The 18,133-nt window shown below is 53.2% G+C and overlaps 1 protein-coding gene across 7 annotated transcripts; it reads right to left on the reverse strand.

Moving 5' to 3' along the window:
- Positions 1-1,553: 1,553 nt before the first annotated feature.
- On the reverse strand, positions 1,554-12,170 carry LGALS12 (galectin 12). 7 transcript variants are annotated; one of them, XM_059403291.1, is made up of 10 exons: positions 11,639-12,170; positions 9,841-9,929; positions 9,501-9,714; positions 8,590-8,709; positions 8,037-8,075; positions 7,390-7,416; positions 6,770-6,858; positions 4,816-4,909; positions 3,407-3,557; positions 1,555-2,924 (listed from the first exon to the last, which is right to left on the reverse strand). In XM_059403291.1, the coding sequence occupies exons 1-10, from the start codon at positions 11,705-11,707 to the stop codon at positions 2,722-2,724; spliced, it is 1,095 nt and encodes a 364-aa protein (XP_059259274.1). In that variant the 5' UTR covers positions 11,708-12,170; the 3' UTR covers positions 1,555-2,721. The 7 variants fall into 7 exon arrangements, with proteins under 7 accessions (XP_059259283.1, XP_059259274.1, XP_059259298.1 ...); XM_059403300.1 differs by lacking the exon at positions 8,037-8,075 and having other exon boundaries at positions 1,554-2,924; XM_059403307.1 differs by lacking the exon at positions 4,816-4,909 and having other exon boundaries at positions 1,556-2,924; positions 11,639-12,168.
- Positions 12,171-18,133: the final 5,963 nt, after the last annotated feature.

Below are 18,133 nucleotides of genomic sequence, written 5' to 3' on the forward strand. Positions count from 1 at the left end.
TCCGGGGGAGAGTCAGCGGAGAGCCCCGAGAGCCCGCACGGACCAGGAGAACAGAAGAGCTGGTTCTGGCTCTGGCACGCCCCTGCCCAGCTCCATGATCTCTGAGAAGTTACTGGGCCAGTCTGCCTGGCTTTCTTCTTATCCTGTCTACATCACAGGGTTTTTACTGGCATGGAATGTGTGGGAAAGTACTGGAAAACGGACACGGCTGCTCACATGTGAGGCTCACAGCCCTGTGGGGTGATCAGAGCAATGACGGACCATCCCCATTCTATGCTGGAGGGAGCTGTGGCTTAGAGGGGTCCCAGAGTCTCCCTGAGACTCAGCAGCATAGATCCCGTCTCCTTGAGTCTGGCACATTCTCCACTTTCCCTCCTGCTCTTGCTATGTACTGGGGTCTTGGCTCCCTAATTCTGGGTGTCCCCACCTTCTCTGGCGTCGTTACTTTTCCCTTCCCTCTACCGTGCCCTCCCATAGCCTGGGTCCCTTCCCTCAAGCCTGGCTCTCATCGGTCTGGTCACTAGTCCCTACCGAGGGCTCCGCTGGCCCGGCATGAGGCGTCTTCTTTCCTGGACAAATTTCATATGTCAAAGGCTATGGAAATTTCCAGAGTGTTCAAGGCTTGAATAGTTACTCTCAATCCTGGTTGCATGTCAGATTCTCCTGGGAGATCTTAAAAATATTCTGAGGTCCAGGGCCCACACCCAGACATTCCGATTTCATCACTCTGGGGTGGGGACCAGGAACAAGCATGTTTGAAGAACTCCCTGGACATTGGGAATGTGCAGTCAGGGTATGGGTGGAAGTAGCTGATCTTACTTTGAAAGTGTTCGTGTCTTGGCCCAGGAGATTGCTTTCGAGTGTATTTTAGCTTCAACTTCATGTTTATCAGTGTCTTTAATATTTAAGAAAAGAGGGCGCCTGGGTGGCACAGTGGGTTACGCCGCTGCCTTCGGCTCAGGTCATGATCTCAGGGTCCTGGGATCGAGTCCCGTGTCGGGCTCTCTGCTCAGCAGGGAGCCTGCTTCCCTCTCTCTCTCTCTGCCTGCCTCTCTGCCTACTTGTAATCTCTGTCTGTCAAATAAAATAAATAAAATCTTTAAAAAAAAAAAAAGGTGCATCTTTAAAAAAAATATTTAAGAAAAGAAAGCAAGGTTCTTCCTCTCATCCTTTCATGAATTAATTAATTGAATGAACTTTAAATGATTATCATGTTCTTACATTCCATGGACTAATTTTTGTTTTAAGTCTTTATTTATTTAAGTAATCTCTACGCCCAATGTGGGGCTCGAACTCATGACTCCAAGATCAAGAGCTATATGCTCTTCCGAGTGAGCAGTCAGATGCCCCTATGGACTAGGCTTTTTATTTTTTATTTTTTTATTTTTTTAAAGTTGGGTTTATTGAGGTTGCTAAAAAGGAACCAAAATGTGTCAGTTAGACAGAGTTCCTAAACTGGGGCTTACCCAATTTAACCGCAGTTTGTCTTTTTTTTTTTTAAGATTTTATTTATTTATTTGACAGACAGAGATCACAAGTAGGCAGAGAGGCAGGCAGAGAGAGAGCAGGAAGCAGCCTCACTGCTGAGCAGAGAGCCCGATGCGGGGCTCCATCCCAGGCCCCTGGAATCATGACCTGAGCTGAAGGCAGAGGCTTTAACCCACTGAGCCACCCAGGCGCCCAAGATTTTTATTACTAATAAAACCACCAGAAGTGTAGAATGCAGTTTCAAACTTCCAAAACACTCTAACAACAACAACAAAAAGGTGGGGAGGGTGATAGAGATTTCATCTATCCAGCAGCAAGCAAGGAGGTTGAAAATACGAGGGAAAACTAGCCCAGGCAGTGGAAAACACAAAGTAAGGCGGCACACACAGATCCCCACATACCAGGAATCACAGCGGAGGAGCCGTGGCAAGGCATGTGGCCAGGCACGTGGTCCTCCTGCTAGAGCTTGTTTCCAGCCTTCCTAGCCCCCGTGGCCCCGTGACCTATTGCTTGTGGAGGAGACGCGAATTTATGCAGGGTGGGCCAAGCCTAGGCTGGGGCTTCTGAAAGCCGGTGGGCCGTGTCCACATTCCCTAATTATTTTCTCAGTGACTGAAACCTAGGGATGGCGGCAGCCGAGGTTCAGCCCCCCAGATGGTGCCGGTGCCCTGGGAATGCGGGCACCGTGGCTGGGACCCTCCTAAAGGTCCACGGGGAGCAGAGCTGCACCACTGACTGGGGACCGTTTTCCCCAGAACTATTAGATGAGAAGGAAACACATGTCTCAATGCTTTAAGCCACTGTCATCGTCATCGTCTTCTTTTTAAAGATTTTATTTATTTGAGAGAGAGAGCTTGAGCAGGGCAGAGCGGGCAGGCAGAAGAAGAGGGAGAGAGAGACTCTCAGACAGGCTCCCTGCTGAGTGCAGAGCCTGTCGTGGGGCTCGATCTCATGACCTTGAGATCCTGACCTGAACTGAAATCGAGTTGGATGCTTCACTGACGGAGCCACCCGGGTGCCCCTTAGCCACCGTACCTTTGAGTGTCCTTATGAGGCTGCTCCCGCTCCCCCCTGTCTAGGGCCTGCAGGAGGAGAGAACCAAGTCCCGGGCTCCTGGGGGAGGGGGCCCCGAGTTGGAGGAGCCTTCCCTCTGCTGTGGGACCCAAAGCCCCTGCAGACTCTGGTGGTGGTGACAGGCACACAGTTCAAGGAAGGGTGGAGAGTGGAGCTACATCAAGGGGTGCCGGGCATGGCCCTCCCCTTCCCTGGTGGGGTCCCCGGCTCACTCCTCAGCAGTGGACGCAGTAGAGCTGGACACTGCCACTGACCCGGAGCTCCCGCAGTCGCTCCAGGGTCTGCCGCTGGAGGCTGGTGGTGCCCAGGCCCTGCCCGTTGAGCGCCAGCTTCAGCCCTCCCTCCTGGCACAGGAGCAGCACCTGGAAAAGACAGGCTTCTGGACAGACTGACCCTCCACTGCCTGCCTGACTCCCCACCCAGGGAGCTCTCCCCTCGGAGGTCACAAAGACTGGACCGTGGGACACCCGGTTGTGGGAAGGAACAGGCCTGGGTGTCCAGCTTGTCATCAGACCGCTGTGACCTTCCAGCCCTGGGCCTCAGTCCCACCATCTGTGCCCATTGTCTTCCCGCGAGTACTGGCTCTCAACCCTGGTAGCACTTTGGAGTCATTGTGGGGGGGGGGTGGTGTTAAATAACCAGGGTCTGCTCTGATTGATTAAATCCACGTTTTGGGTGTGGGATCACTGGCGGGTGCATGGAGGGTTGAGAGCCGTGGCCTGGATGTCTGCTCCTCCTGGCAGGCTCTGGCTTCCCAGGCCTAGGAGGCACCCCTGTCTCCCCATGGGAATGCTGCTCTGTGCCCAGCCCCGGAGGGACCAGGTCACTTGGCTCCGCGACTGACCTCGAAGAATCGCTGTGGATAGAAGAGGAAGGGGGCTGAGATCAGCTTCTTGCACCCCCAGCGCGAGATCCAGGCCAGAGTTCTGTCTGCGAAGGAAGCCCGGAGCATCACGGGCACGTGAGCGGCCTCGTCCCGCAGGCTCAGTGTGAAGCTACAAGAAGGGGAGGGAGGAGGCGCTCCGTGACTCCTTTGAGCCGAGGCTGCCAGACCCTAAGTGCAGGGACGGATGTGGGGGAGCAGCTGAGAGGGGGTGGGAATCCCCACGTTGCCACCCACAGGCTGGAGCCACCCACAGGGGAGCAAAAGACCTTGCATGAGCCTTGTTTTCCCCTGTCGAGATGGGGAGAATCGTATTAGTAGTAGCTAACACTGGGTGCTTCATGCTGTGTTGTCTTAAGTGTTTTGCAAATCATGTGGAGGTGTGAGCCACTTGGGTTCAATCCTGCTCTGCTGCTTCCTAGTCCTGGGAGCTTGGGGAGGTTACTGCACGTCCCTGTGCCTCAGTTTCCTGCTCTGTAGTGTAGGGAGAAGGGCACTGTACCTGCCTCACGAGCTCTCCTGTGCTAGAACTCTTAAAGTGCTAGAACAGCACCGGGCCTGTAATCAGCACATATCACACCCACTGTGTAACAAATATCACTCTACAGTCCAATCCCTCTTATTGACAGGAACAAAGCGATAGGGTATGTGAAAGTTATTGAGTGCCTGGCACACGGTAGGTGTCTTTACAGAGTCCTCCCGGAAATCCTGTGCCTTGAGGTTTAGCAGCCCGTGTAAGTGACAAGGACAAGAAGTCACATGGCTGGGTCTGTCACTACATCACTAGTAATAGCTACGAGGCTTTGGGCTGGGCTGGGCACAACGCAGGACTCCAGATCTGGCACCTTTCTGCTGCCTGGTACCTGCCCCCCTCAGAGGGGAGCCAGATTCCTTTTCATGTCCAGGGAGCTTCCTTTGAAACAACGCCTCTGAAGTTACTGGTGGCTGATGCCTCGGGCGTCAAGAAGTGGTTGATAGTAGCCTGAGAGCCGGAGACCAGGGAGACCAGGAGGCATAGCGTGGAGCAGCGAAGCAGGGGAGGGGATGGAAGCGGAGGGATGGGGAAGGTGCAGCCTGGGCGGGTCTTCCAGGGACTTTCGTTGGATCTGTTCTAGGAGGATGCGCCAGACATTTCCAGCTTTGGGAAGGAACCAGCAAGGGCTCACCACTGGGAAGAAGCTTGGAAAGCCAGGGTCCCGGAGAGTGCACCACACAGAGCCTCTAGCCCCCAGCCCCAAGCCCTTCCCATTGGCCTCAGAACTCCCAGAGGCCTCAGTGTCTCCCTGCCTCTCTTCTCCCTGTCCTGCACAGCCCTGGATGGTAACGGACTGTCCTCAGACACCTAGTGAAGTCCTGGGGCAGCTGCACACCTGTGCTACGGGGATGGACGGAGAGAGAAGGACAGATTTTTCATGCGGACGAATTCTGTGCCTTCCAACTCCGACTTCCTCTGTCCAGTTCAAGCTGCAGTCGATTCCAGAAAAAAAGAGTAACAGCATTTACTGTGGGCTTGCTGAACGCCAGGCACTGCTAAGTCTTCCTGTTGGCGGTCCATGGTCCAATTGGCCTGTAGAAATGTCCTGGCTGGGGGCACCTGGGTGGCTCAGTGGGTTAAAGCCTCTGCCTTTGGCTCAGGTCATGATCTCAGGGTCCTGGGATCGAGCCCCGCATCAGGCTCTCTCCTCGGCAGGGAACCTGCTTCCCTTCCTCTCTCTCTGCCTGCCTCTCTGCCTACTTGTGATCTCTGTCTGTCAAATAAATAAATAAAATCTTAAAAAAAAAACAAGTAGCACACCACTTCATAAAATAAATTAAAAAAGAAAAGAAAAGAAAAATGTCTTGGCTGGTCCACGTGTTCTTCAACTTCAAGGTCATACCATGTTCCAAAACTGGGAAAGTTTATATGAAAGATGGGTTGCTGCTTCTTCTTTAAAAATAATCAGAAGGCTGGGCCTGAGTGGTTCTGTGGAAAAACTCTTTCCATGTTACCTTCCCAACCCAGGGCTTCGCTCTTTGTCACCTGTCCGGCCCTCGAGAAAGAGCAGTTTGATTACTTGCTGCATCCCTGATACTAGCCATTTGACTTTGAACTAGGACATGAACTTGATATCATGTCTCCCAAGTTTTTGTGGGGGGAGGGTATTCTTTGTAAACCTGGAAACTTTTTCATTTTCCCTGTAGGACTGAGATGATCTCTCTCCTTTTATTCCGATGGGGAAACTCAGGACTCCAGGCTCAGAGGGCTGTCGTGACTTGCCCCAAGACTGCACTGTTCATGGGACCACACGGTCCCATACTGGAGCCATTAGGCAGCATCTGTATAGTTGGTGTGTGGCTCCAAGCCAGGACTCCAACCAGGACTCCAACCCTATTGTGCCTGGCTCTGGAGGTTCATGCTGTCTGGGGCTATGGTGAGCACCCACTCCAGAATTCACAGGACCGCCCAAGAAAGAGCAGGCAGGGCAAGAGTTCACTGAGGTCAGGGACTCCAGAAAACAAAACCGAAACAGAAAGGGAGAAGACAAGGCACTTCCCTTCCTTCCTGCCCCTCCATGGAGATCATTTTGATGAACCCCACATTGGTAGAGCACTTACTGTGTGCCCGGCCCAGTTCTGAGCATGCACGCCACCCCTGAAGCTGGCATTATTATTACCTCTTCTTACAAACGAGGAAACTGAGGCACAGAAAGGAAAAGTAACTGCCTTGAAGGGGCACACAGGTAGTAAGTCAAACCCAGGCGATCGGGCCCAGAAAGGTCATGAAATCTAACGCAGTTCCAGCTGGAGGGAAGGAGGAAAGGAACAAAAGAAGGAAAAAGAAAGCGAAAGTGGCTTTGGAGTGCGTAGGTTTCGGGAGTGGAGCAGGAGCGCCCCCTGTTGGAAAGATTAGGCAGCACCCGTGTAGTTGGTGTATGGCTCCAAGCTCCCACTGCCCAGCACCAGGTCCTCTCTCTGGGGCTGCCTGGCCATGTTTCCCAAACCCTGTGCCATGTCACCCTGCGAGGATGAATTCTCTATCTGGGTCTCAGCGTGAGCCCTTAAAGGACCTTTCCAGAGGCCCCAGCTGGCACCTACGATGAGAGGCTGGTTGGCCTGCACAGATAGACAGGCAGGGAGGGTTCTCCGAGAATTGGGGCTGTCGGGGCCGTGGGGGCAACCTGAACACTGGGCACCGTCCAGTGCTCAGTGGTTGGAACTAAGCACTGAGCACACTCGCAGCCACAAGCTCCACGACGGGGCAGTGGTGTTAGAGATGGAAGAGGGGACACTTGTGGAGCTCATCGACTCAGAGATTTCCCCCCTCCCTTCCATGTGGATACGTACTCCTTGGGCTCCGGCAAGACCAGCCCCCGCAGCACGATGACCTGTCCGGGCCAGAGACCCCGGGGAAGGGCACGTGAGCAGGGCACCTCCTGTAGGGAGATGGGAGATGATTGACAAGGGAGGCGCGCAGAGGTGTGGGGAGAGCTGCTGCCCCAGGGGAGCCCTGCGGCAGGTGTCTGTCTCTAGGCATGCGGCCAGGAGGACACTCAACTATCCTCATTTATCGAACATCTACCGCAGGCCTCGGCTCTCCCTGGCCTTTCAGGGCTGAGCTCCGTGGTCGCCCCCTCTTCCCGGGGGCCATGAGTGACAATATGTCCCCTGTTGGTGCATCTTGGACTGTCATGGCCTGTTCGTTGGTCTGTCTCTCCAGCAGCCTGTGTGCCACTGGAGGGCTGGGACTGGCTGGTCCCTCTGTTCTGGAGCCTGGCACCGGGCCTGGCACAGAAGAATCTCAGATAATGGTATGCAGAATAAATGGAGCAAAGGGAAAACGAAGCTGGAGGTTTCTATAAAGGAAGAGGGAACCTTGATGCTGGGGGCATTTCCCACGGGGGGGGGGGGGCGTGCTTCCTCAGGACGACACCTCCTCAAGGTGACCCAGGAGGGAGGTCACTCACCAGGCTGGGGCTCTTCAGCAGGAAGGGCTGTCGAGGAGAGAAAGAAAGAGAAAGGAGACATGGAAACCATGCAAAGTTTGCTCAGCGAAAGAGAGATTTTCAATATTATTATGAAGAATTGGGTGTATCTTGGGTTTGTCTCTCTTAAAAACAATGCAGGTGAACAATGGGAGCGCTGGGGGGGGGGCCTCTTGGATTCAGATGGACACTGGGTCTGGAAGAATGTGTTAGACCTGCACAGAGGGTCCTGTTATTCACTTATTGTGTGGCCTTGGACCTCATCTCCCCCTCTGTCCTGCAGGCCGATCCCAGCTCCCTCGCCCGGTGGACACAACAGAAAGTTCCAACTTGGCGGGATCTTCTGATAGGAGCCCTGGGGCTCTGCCCACCCTGCACAGCCAGCTCACCCCATCCATCTTCCCAAGCAGACCCTGGCTCGGGCTGGGAGAGGGAAATCCAGGCTTGTGGGCAATGAGGGGGGTGACCAGTATCCATGGCAACTGCCCAGTGAGGGAAGGGGCAGCTGGCTTTTGTTGAATTGGGCAAGTCCAGTGAGTAGCAGGTCAAGCCAGGGGAGCTGGGAACAGTGGTGGCTCAGCTAGTGTGGCCAGAACCCTGAGGGCCATCCTTGCTCCCCAGAAACTCACGTATCCAACTGGGTACTCGCTGCCGCCCTCCGCAAATGGCTGTTAGGGAAGAGGAGACGCAACACATGGGATTCAGCCCCGCCAAGCTCTGCGAGTCATTTGCGGGGCTCCCGCCTACCCTGCTGATGCCCTGGGGTGGGTCGAGGCTGGCTTAGGTGGGTCCTCACTCTCCCTGCAGGCCTTGTCCGGGGCTCTCAAACCTGGCACTTGCCCATGCTGATTCCTAGGCCCCACCTCAGACTTAGGGAGTCGGCATGTCTGGTGGCGGGTCCTAGAAATCTGCATTTTCCATAAGCTCCTCAAGGGTGAAGGACAGAGCTACTGATGCTTGGGTCCCCTGGCTCCAAGTGTCCAAGCAGATAGCCTCCTGGCCATTGCTCTCGGGTCCCCTTCTGTGGATACCTTCTCAACCCCGCTCGAATCCCACACCTTGATGGATCCCCTCTACCATGGTTATAATGGGTGTGACAGGGCCTGCTCGGGGCAGCAGGGGCTCCTGGGCCCGCCCAGACACCAGGGGGAGGCAGGAGCCGTCGCCACTCAGGGAACTCACGCTGATGTTCAGGAATCCAATAGCCTCCACCAGGATGTCACCAAATATGCCCAGGGTGTCTACACGGGACAGCGGGAGCCGGTAGCGGTAGTGGAGAAAGTGTTGTCCATTCACACTCACCTGGAAAGACAGACAGACAGACAGCTCAGCAGCACCTAGTGTGCACTGAATCCGCCTGGCCTCGTGGGGTGCTCTTACCTGGCCCATCCCTTGTTTAACTTCACACCCACTCTGGGAGACAGGCGCGTTTGGCAGACAAGGTGCCCAAGGTGTGGGAAGCTTCTGTGATCTTCCCAAGGTTGCACAGCTGACCTTGGAACCAAGGCCCTTTTGATTGTCCCTCTGCCCCGACATAACACTTCCCTAGGCCATCCCTCAGCAGCAGCAGAAGCCCCAGATTTCTCCCCCACAGGGGCCTCCCTCTGCTGCTGGCTCCCATCAGCTCCCCTTTCCCCCAGAGAGGTCAAGGTCCTGCCATCTTTCTGGCAGGAGTTCCCATCCATGGAGAAAGCCTTGAAGGGGAGTCCTCGCTCCCTGCGCCCTGCCCCCGCCGCCGTCATGAGATGGGCAGGGTGTGAGTCACCCACCTTGTGACTCACTAACCAGTGGATATTGAGGGGCTAGAACAGGGCCCATCACGTTGCAGGCTCTTAAAGAACTTGCTAGGACTATGGCTCTGGTGCCCTCCCCAGGGCCAGGGCCAGGCACGAGAGAGCTTTCTTGCCGCCATGGGTCCCAGGCCACGTGGGCCCAGGGCAGCTTGGAGTGAGGCTCGGCGGCTGCTCAGTCCTCTCAGGTCTTAAGCCCTCCTGGGGATGCTCCTCCTCACAGTGACGTGGAGAATTCGGTGGAAGGAAGGAGGAGGAGAAGGAGGAAGGTTCTAGACGCCAAAGCCCATCCCTTCCCGTCACCTTCATGTCCTCATTTCCAAAGAGAAAGAGGAGGCGGAAAGGGGCTCCTCTCTGCAGGGGCACGCGGGGCCACCGGGCCTCGGCCTCCCAGCGCCCCGAGTGCAGGGTGTTGCAGATGACGTGGGGCTTGGTGGTGTGGAAGCGAGGGTTGAAGTGGACGGCGATATCCGGCCGGGGGTGCACGCTGCAGCCGCACTGGAAGTCTATCTGGAACCTGGGGAGAGGTGCTCTTGAAGGGGCACCCCTGGTCGGAAACCCCGAGACCCCAAAGGCAGAGAGGAACCTCCAGCTCGCTGCCTCTGGGGCTGAGCTCCAGCAGCCCCGTGGAGTACCCCCTTACCTGCGTGCCTCTAGAGGGACCACTCCCTGTAGCATGACCATCTTGCCCGCACGCAGGCCACCGAAAATTGTCGCAACATAAGGAACCACCTGAACAAGGGGGTAGAGCTTGCCATATGGGGCTGGGGAATGGGTCTTACGAGGGATCCCCACATCAGGTGGGCAGAGGGTGGGGGAGAGAAGAACAAGAAAACTCCATTCTCCTGCCCCCAACAGAAAATGTCCTTATGGGGGAAAAATTAGGGTTCTCTTCCACCTTTTCCTCTTTCCTGGACCCTCACATGTCAAAGCCGCGTTGCCCTAGGGAAGCCAAGTTCAGCTCCATCCCCCCCTAGGAGCATCCCCCCTTGCACCCATGGTGGCAGAGCCCTGCCCCTCTTCCCAGGTCCCTGGGCACAGAAGGGTCCTCAGTGAGACTTGCCCTGACCTCCAGCACCCGGCATCGAGGTCCTGAGGCTGTTTACTGGCTCAAGCCCAGGAACGGGGGGGCAGGAGAGACGGGCAGCAGGCAGACGAATGGACAAGTTGGGACCCTGATATGGATACCAGCAGAGATACCCAACCACCGCCCAGCCTACCTTCCCAGGCACACCTCTCCCCACACAGAAGCTATGCAGAATTCCTAAAACACAACACACAGTTTAGAACTCCCTGCCTTTTCAGAGCCGCTTCCTCTGCTCTACCTTGGCCCTGCGAGATCCAACTGGTCTTTTGAGGTTCTCTGACCCTTCTCCAAGCACTGTCCACTATGGTGACTGAGTTTTTCCTTCCATCCCCTGTGTTCCCGGAATGCTTCATTCTATGGCCAGCTTGGCCACTGGCAGGCTTACAGGGAAAGCAGGGGGCTGGCTGTTTCTGCTGGAGGCTCAGGCTAGCCGGAGCTGAAGCCCTGTTTTTCCCTTCTGTGCTCAGGGCCTCGCCTGGCACAGTGTGGGCTGTGAATATGTGTTTGCAGAATAAATGGGAACATATCCCAGGGACACATCAGCACAACCAAGACTGGCTTTCACGTGTTCTCCGAACCACCTAGAAGGACCTGAGCCCCAACAGTGCTGCCCTCTAGGTAGGAGCTCGCAGCCTGCAGAGCAAGGAGGGAGCTTGTAACCTGGGGAGCTGCTTCACCCCATTACTCAGGCATCCGGGAAGGTGCTGGAGCTCCCAGCTGGCTGTCGGAGGGCCCAAGGCTTAGCCAGGCTCAGTCCTGCCGCCCCTCCCACTTCCCAGGCTCCAGGCCTGGCCTGTAGTAATTACCGAGCTGCCCCAGCTCTCCCAGGGGGAGAAAGCGCAGTCAAGAGAAAGTGATAATTAGCATTATTAATGGGAGGAAGGAGTGTGCTGGGCGTTCAGCCTTCTGTAAAGCAAAACCAGACTTCAGCAAATCCATGTGGGCACTGAGCAGGAGGAGGACATGAGGACCCCTACACCCATCCTTGAGTTGGAAGTTCCAACGTAACTCTCTTCCAGGCTGGAGATGAGACCACCCTAGGTACTCAGTGCCCCCAGGAGCCCCAGATCCTCCTAGCCTGGCCCCCTTCACATGACAGGAGCACAGCCCTGACTCCTGGCTCTATTGCTTTTAAAATGAAAGGACCTGGTGAGCCCCATCATTCCCACCCAAGTGGGAATTAGCTGGTCGGCCACTTCGCTAAGCTCACGAGGGCCTTCCAGAGTCTATGAGCAGGTGCTGGGGGGATGGCCCAAACCCAAAGGCCTCTCCACCCACCGCCTGGGAGTCTGGGTCCCGCTGGAGATGGGGGGAGCCCTGGGACTGGAGATTCCAGACCAGAGTGGCTGCTCACCGGGTGGAAGATGGGCGGCTGCAGGATGAAAGGGTCAGGAAGTGGGTCTAGTTTTTCTCCAGGTGACATGGGAATGGAGCACCTCCAACTCGGCCTGCAGATCCAGATTCCAGGAGCCCTGGCCCTGCCCCCACTGGCCGGACTTGCCTTTCCCAGCCAGGATCTGAGGTGCCAGGACAACTCCCTTAGCGGTTAGCCTCAGCGGTTAACCCAGGCGGTTAGCCTGGATCCAGCAGGGTCCCGGTGCCCCTCGCAGCAGGCCTGAGAGGGCAGCACTGGGCAGTGGTCCACCCCTGGTGCACACCCCAGATCCAGTCCCGCCAGCCGGATTGGGGCTGTCAGCAGAAATCCGAGTCCAGGAGCGAGAAGCTTGAACTAAGCAGCTAACTAACCAGCCCCCTGCCCCCACTTGCACTGGGCTCTGAAGCGCCGAGCTGTTGCAAAGGGAGGGCAGAGACAGGTTCTCTTCCGGCCTGCTGTTTGTGGTTCCCCGGCCTCCCCTTGGAGCCCTCCCCAGTCGGAGGTCCGTGGGTGGCACATGTGGGCAGGTCCCAGGACAAGCCCCGCCCCAGCTTCTGGGACTTGGCTGAGTGGCTTTGCATGCCCGACCCCCTCCCGGCGGAGAGCTTCCCCTGCCCTTTCCCCCATTTTTCCCCTTTTGCATGATTCATAATCCCCTGGGGCTCCATTTCATCTTTAGCTACAAATGCCAGGGCCCAGCTGTGGTCAGAAAGGAGGTGGAGGATGGGGAGAAAGGGGCAGGAGGAGAGGAGCGCCCCCTGGAGGCTCAGAAGAGGCAGTGAGATGCAGTGGGCAGAATGTTCCACACCCAAGGAGATCCGGGTTCTAGCTCAGCCTCTGCTTAACGTGCGCCTGCTGTGTGCCCTGGGCCAAGTCACTTGCCCTCTCTGTGACTCCCTTTGCTCATCTGTGTATTGAGGCGGTGACTTCCGAAGAGTGTCTCCACGGGAGGTCTGTGTCTGGGGGTCTGGGGGTGGACCCAGCTGTCTGCCTTTTCATTGAGATCCCCCAGTCTTTGGACTGGAGTCACTCCAGTTTTGGTTCGAATTCCAATAAAGCCTTCCCTTTAAAAGGCGGCACAACCCCTCGACTTTATCCTGATTTGGGAGGTCCCAGGATCTGAGCCCCCTGTGGGACTTGCTGGCAGGGAATTCCTGGCGGCAGCCCAGGCTGGGCAGAGGCTCCAGGGCCTGGAGAGCTGAGGGAAGAAGAAAGCTGCTCTGATGGCAGAGCAGGCTCTGGGGCGGTTCTGGGGAAAGACAGCGGAGCCGGAGCTCCTCAAGTGTGGCATCAGCGTGGCCTGGAAGCTTGTTAGAAATGTGTCCTTCCGGGCCCCACCCCAGACCTATGGAAGGGGAATCTCTCTGGTGGTGGGGGGCCCAGGAATCTGCATTTTCACACGCTCCCCAGGTGATTCTGATGCATGTGGGTGTTGGAGAAGCCCTCACAGACTGGGGCCTTCACCGGCAGGGTCTGGGGTGCGGAACCAGGAAGTGTGCTTGGCTCTTGCTGGGTAGGAGGAGCTGGGCTGCAGGAGGTTCTTGTATGGGGAAATTCAATCAGAGGTGTATTAAGACAGAATAATCCGGATGCATACCGTGGAGGAGAAACCGAGGTGGAGAATCCTGTTGGGCAAGCCAGGGGGCCCTGCCGCTGGGAGGCAGGCCTGGGTCTTGGTCCTTTCAGCCTGAAGCAAAGTGCCCTCCCCCACCCTCCTGGCGGGCCTCAGTCCCCCTCTGAATCGAGGAAGGAGTGTAGCATAGCAAAATAACACAGACTGGGCTGCTTAAACACAGATGTTCATTTTCTCGTGACTCTGGAAGCTAGAAGCCCAAGATCAAGGTATCTGCAAGGATTTTTTTTTTTCCCACTGAGGCTTGTGGAGGGTTGCCCCTTGATCGGTGTGTGTCCTAATCTCTTATAAGTAGACAAATCATCTGGAATTCTACCCATATGAACTCATTTTACCTTAATTACCCTTTTAAAAAGGGCCTTATGTCCAAATAGAGTCTCATTCTATTTCCTGGGGGTGAGGACTTCAATATCTGATTTTGGGGGGCAGAGCACAATTCAGAGGAATGGTTGTAGCTGGTCTCCCCCTGGAATGCCAAGACCGTTGCAGGGGTCGGGAGTGGGGGCGGATGAGGGCCCGAAGCAGAGGGAAGAAGGTGATGCATTTCATTTCTCCTTTCCTTGGGTTTTGACAGCTGCAAGGGACCTGGCTGGGCTTAAAGCATGACTCCAGAGCTTGTGGAACATGCGAGGCTACAGAGTGAGAGAGGGCCTTCGCGTCTGTGGGTCTGTCCAGGAGTGGGAGAGGACAAATCCCTTTTCTTGAGCCAGAGGGAGGGGAACTTGTGGGAGAGGGGAAAGGCCTGATAATGACCCTGACTTTGATGGGAGGGGGGAGGGGTTTCCCTGCCCCAGGCTGGTGCCCCCCCCTCCACTCCAGCTCCCTAGACCTGGGCTTGTCCCTCTGAGCCCTTATCATAACTGGTCATTATATATCAAAGAATTGTCTAATGTTTGTCTCCCCCTCTCCCTACTTCCCAGCTAAAAATTCCATGAGGGCAAATTTACACTTAGACCCTCAGCACCAAGCAAGCCTGACACCAACCAAGTGTTCAAATGTATTTAAAGAATGAATGACTGGGCGCCTGGGTGGCTCAGTGGGTTAAAGCCTCTGCCTTCGGCTCAGGTCATGATCTCAGGATCCTGGGATGGAGTCCCCCATCAGACTCTCTGCTCAGTGGGGAGCCTGCTTCCCTTCCTCTCTCTCTGCCTGCCTCTCTGCCTGCTTGTGATCTCTGTCAAATAAATAAAATCTTAAAAAAAAAAAAAAAAAAAAGGAATGACTGACTACCTGGAGCTGTGGTTTCGGGCTCCTATCTGGCCACCAGCACCTTCTGTCTCTCCCCAGCAGCCGTGGAGTCCTGGCACAAGCTCACGGGAGGGAGGCGGCTGCTCTTCTCACCGGCTGCAGATTGTCATTGAGGCAAATTTATCTATTTGTCTATGAGGAACCAGTTAGTAGCCGGGGAATCATAATCGGGACCTCAGGGTGCCACTTTCTCCCCCATTCTTTGATCTCGCAACTTCTTCCCCTATCCGTGTTCTTGCATGGGTATAGCTCTGGGCCTGGAGAGAAACTAATGCCCAGATTCACCTACTTTGGTCTACATCTGAGCCTCCGTCTCTCTGGCTCCCTTCCAGGTCCCTGGAGAGTCTCACAGATCCTCCTTCTCTCGGGACCAGTTCTGCACCATCCTGGAACAGACAGTAGGATAATGAATAGAAATCCTGGGCAGGAAGGATCAACAGAACTGGACAGCAGGCTGGTGAGAAAGATAAGGAAAAGGTACCAAAGGGAAAAGAAAAAAAAAAAAAGCCTCCAACATCTTGAACCAAAGGATTGGGAAGAGTCTGGTAAACTGATGGAAAAACAGAGAAGCTGTGGGTTCAATCTGGAAGGTGGGGAGATGGCTAATTCCAGGCAGGACCATTTTGGGGGAGGGGGAGGGTGCAGGAAATGGCCTGGACAGGGCATGTTCAGTCCCTGAACATTTGTTAGTTTATACGTTTCTAGGAATTTACCCCTGTCTTTCAGATTGCCCAATTTGTTGGCCTATAATTGTCCATAATATTCTCTTATGATTGTTTGTATTTTAGTCAGCATCTGTTGAAGGCATGGAGGTGCTATTGCCTGAAAGCTTGTTAATACACTCTGGAGAAGACAGTTTCAACTTATTTGGGTGCTGCTCTGCCCTGTGAGAGAATGTTTGCATCTGCTGCCATTTTGTGCAACAAGGTGCTGTGGTCGTTACAGGGAGGTCGTTTTGCTCTCAAGGAGCTTCGACTTGAAGAGAGACGACATACACCTGGAGGAGAAAACCAATAGGACAAAGCCAGCCACTTTTTATTCATCTCCCCCCACACAGAGGTCGAACCATCTAGATGGAAGTGTTGTAAAATGGGAAGAACAAACACCCCCCATAACTTCATTCAGTAGGCTAACACAACACTTTTCATTCCTTTGATGTTTATCCTATGAACAGTCTTCCCTCCCCCATGGAACATAAGTTTGGGGAAGAATCTCAACCAAAAACTTGATGTAGCGTGATTTTTTCCTCGCCCATGGCTCTTGACCATGTAGGCTGACTCTCTTTTTCCTGCTGGGTTCCTGTCACTTTCCAATCATTTTCGGTTACTGAAACCCAATATAGTTTAGCACTGGCCATCGATGTTGGTGACACTGCAGAAAGAAACAGAAGCAGACGTATTTACTTCCTGATGGAAGGGTGTGTGGGGTCTCCTCCGGGCACCATGAGAGCCGGGAGAGATATATGGTAGGAGTTCCTAAGGACTATGTTTTAGGAAGAAGAAAGATGACGTCAGAGGGAAGGTTTGCGATGCAAGAAGGAGTGCTGAGGAGTGGTAGTGGCCAACTGGCAAATCTAAACGAATGTCTGTGTGATATATGAATGGTAATTATGTGAATTCAGGCTAAAAGAAAAAAAGGGCAAAACTAAAATAACATGGGAGAGGAAGACAGAGGTGAATGTTCTGACATCCTTGCATTGTTGCAGAGGGGTGTTTAAGATATTAATTTTGGACTTTGAGCATGCATGTTAAAATTTCAAGTGCAATAAATGAAAAGATACTGGGTAAACTTCCCAACGAGAAGAGGGAAAAACACAATATACTGAAGATCGGATCTTTATGAAGAATAATATAAAACTTCATTGGGGACGCCTGGGTGGCTCAGTTGGTTGGGCAACTGCCTTCAGCTCAGGTCATGACCCAGGAGTCCCGGGAACGAGTCCCACGTCGGGCTCCCAGCTCCACAGAGAGTCTGCTTCTCCCTCTGAACTTCTCCCCTCTCATGCTTTCTCTTTCTCTCTCTCTCAAATGGATAAATGAAGTCTTTACAAAAAAATACTTCACTGGAAAGACAACTATCATATGATCTCCCTGATATGAAGAAGTCGAGAAGCAACATGAGGGGTTTGGGGGGTAGGAAAAGAATAAATGAAACAAGATGGGATTGGGAGGGAGACAAACCATAAGAGACTCTTAATGTCACAAAATAAACTGAGGGTGACCCGGGGGTGGGGGGGGGTTGGGAGAGGGTGGTGGGGTTATGGACATTGGGGAGGGTAGATGCTATGGTGAGTGCTGTGAAGTGTGTAAATCTGGCGATTCACAGATACCCCTGGGGCTAATAATACATTATATGTTTATAAAAAATTTTTAAAAATTATAAAAAAATACTTCATTGGAAGATGTTAAAGAAGACCTCACAAACAGGGATACTATGTAATTGATTGGAAGACTCTGTTTTGTAAAGATTCGAAATTGCCAAATTGACATACAGATTCAAGGTAATTTCAATCAAGATGCCAACAGAGTATTTTTTTTTAAAGATTTTTATTTGTTTATTTGATAGAGAGAGAGATCACAAGTAGGCAGAGAGGCGGGCAGGTTGGGGGGGGGGGGGAAGCAGGCTCCCCGCTGAGGAGAGAGCCGGATGTGGGGCTCGAACCCAGGACCCTGAGACCATGACCTGAGCCAAAGGCAGAGGCTTAACCCACTGAGTCACCAGGCGCCCCTCAACAGAGTATTTTGAGCAATTTAGCAACCTATCTTTATGTAAGGGCAAAAGCCCAAGAATAGTTAAGAAACTCCTGTGAAAGAATAAAGGTGGGGGGGGGGGAGTCTCCAGAATTCCATATATTGAGACTTATTATAAAGATTTAGTAATTAAGATCACCTGATAGGAGCACGAGGACAGACACATTTACCAGTGGAGTAGAATAGAGCCAACGATATTCTTGCTTGTTTTCTAAAGTCTGACACCTAACACAGGTCGTCTTGCTCATTCCTGGGGGAAGAAGAAGCTACAAATAAGCCAGGCTGAGCTAAATAGTACGGGGATTATTCATATGGGGAAAAAAAATAAAGTCCACATAGATTAAATGAAAACAACAACATTTAAAACTTTTACAAGAAAATGTAGAAGAATATCTTTCTGACTTCAGAGCAAGAAAGAACTTCATGGCAAGATGCAGAGTGCTAACCACAAAAGAGAGGACTGATAAACTCTACCGCATTAAAGTTAAAAAGTTCTCTTTAACTGGAGACTCCATAAAGAAAGTGAAGACAAGCCATTACCTGGAAGAAAATAAGTGTAAACAAATAAAACTGACGACTCCAGAGAAAATTGGGCAAAAGACATGAAAAGTCACTTTTTACAAGAGGAAATCTAATTGGCTGATTATATATATCTCTCTCTATATCTACATATATATGTGTCTATATATATATATAGACACACACACACACACACATATATGTTTCAATCTTAGTGATCAGTGAAAAGCAAATAAAAACTTCCAGTAAGACTTCTTAGTAAAATACTATTTTATATCCATTTGCCTGGAAAAAGCAAATATGACAGTACTAAGCGTTGGTGAA

Source organism: Mustela nigripes, chromosome 1 (assembly GCF_022355385.1).
Source record: "Mustela nigripes isolate SB6536 chromosome 1, MUSNIG.SB6536, whole genome shotgun sequence".
NCBI lineage: Eukaryota > Metazoa > Chordata > Mammalia > Carnivora > Mustelidae > Mustela > Mustela nigripes.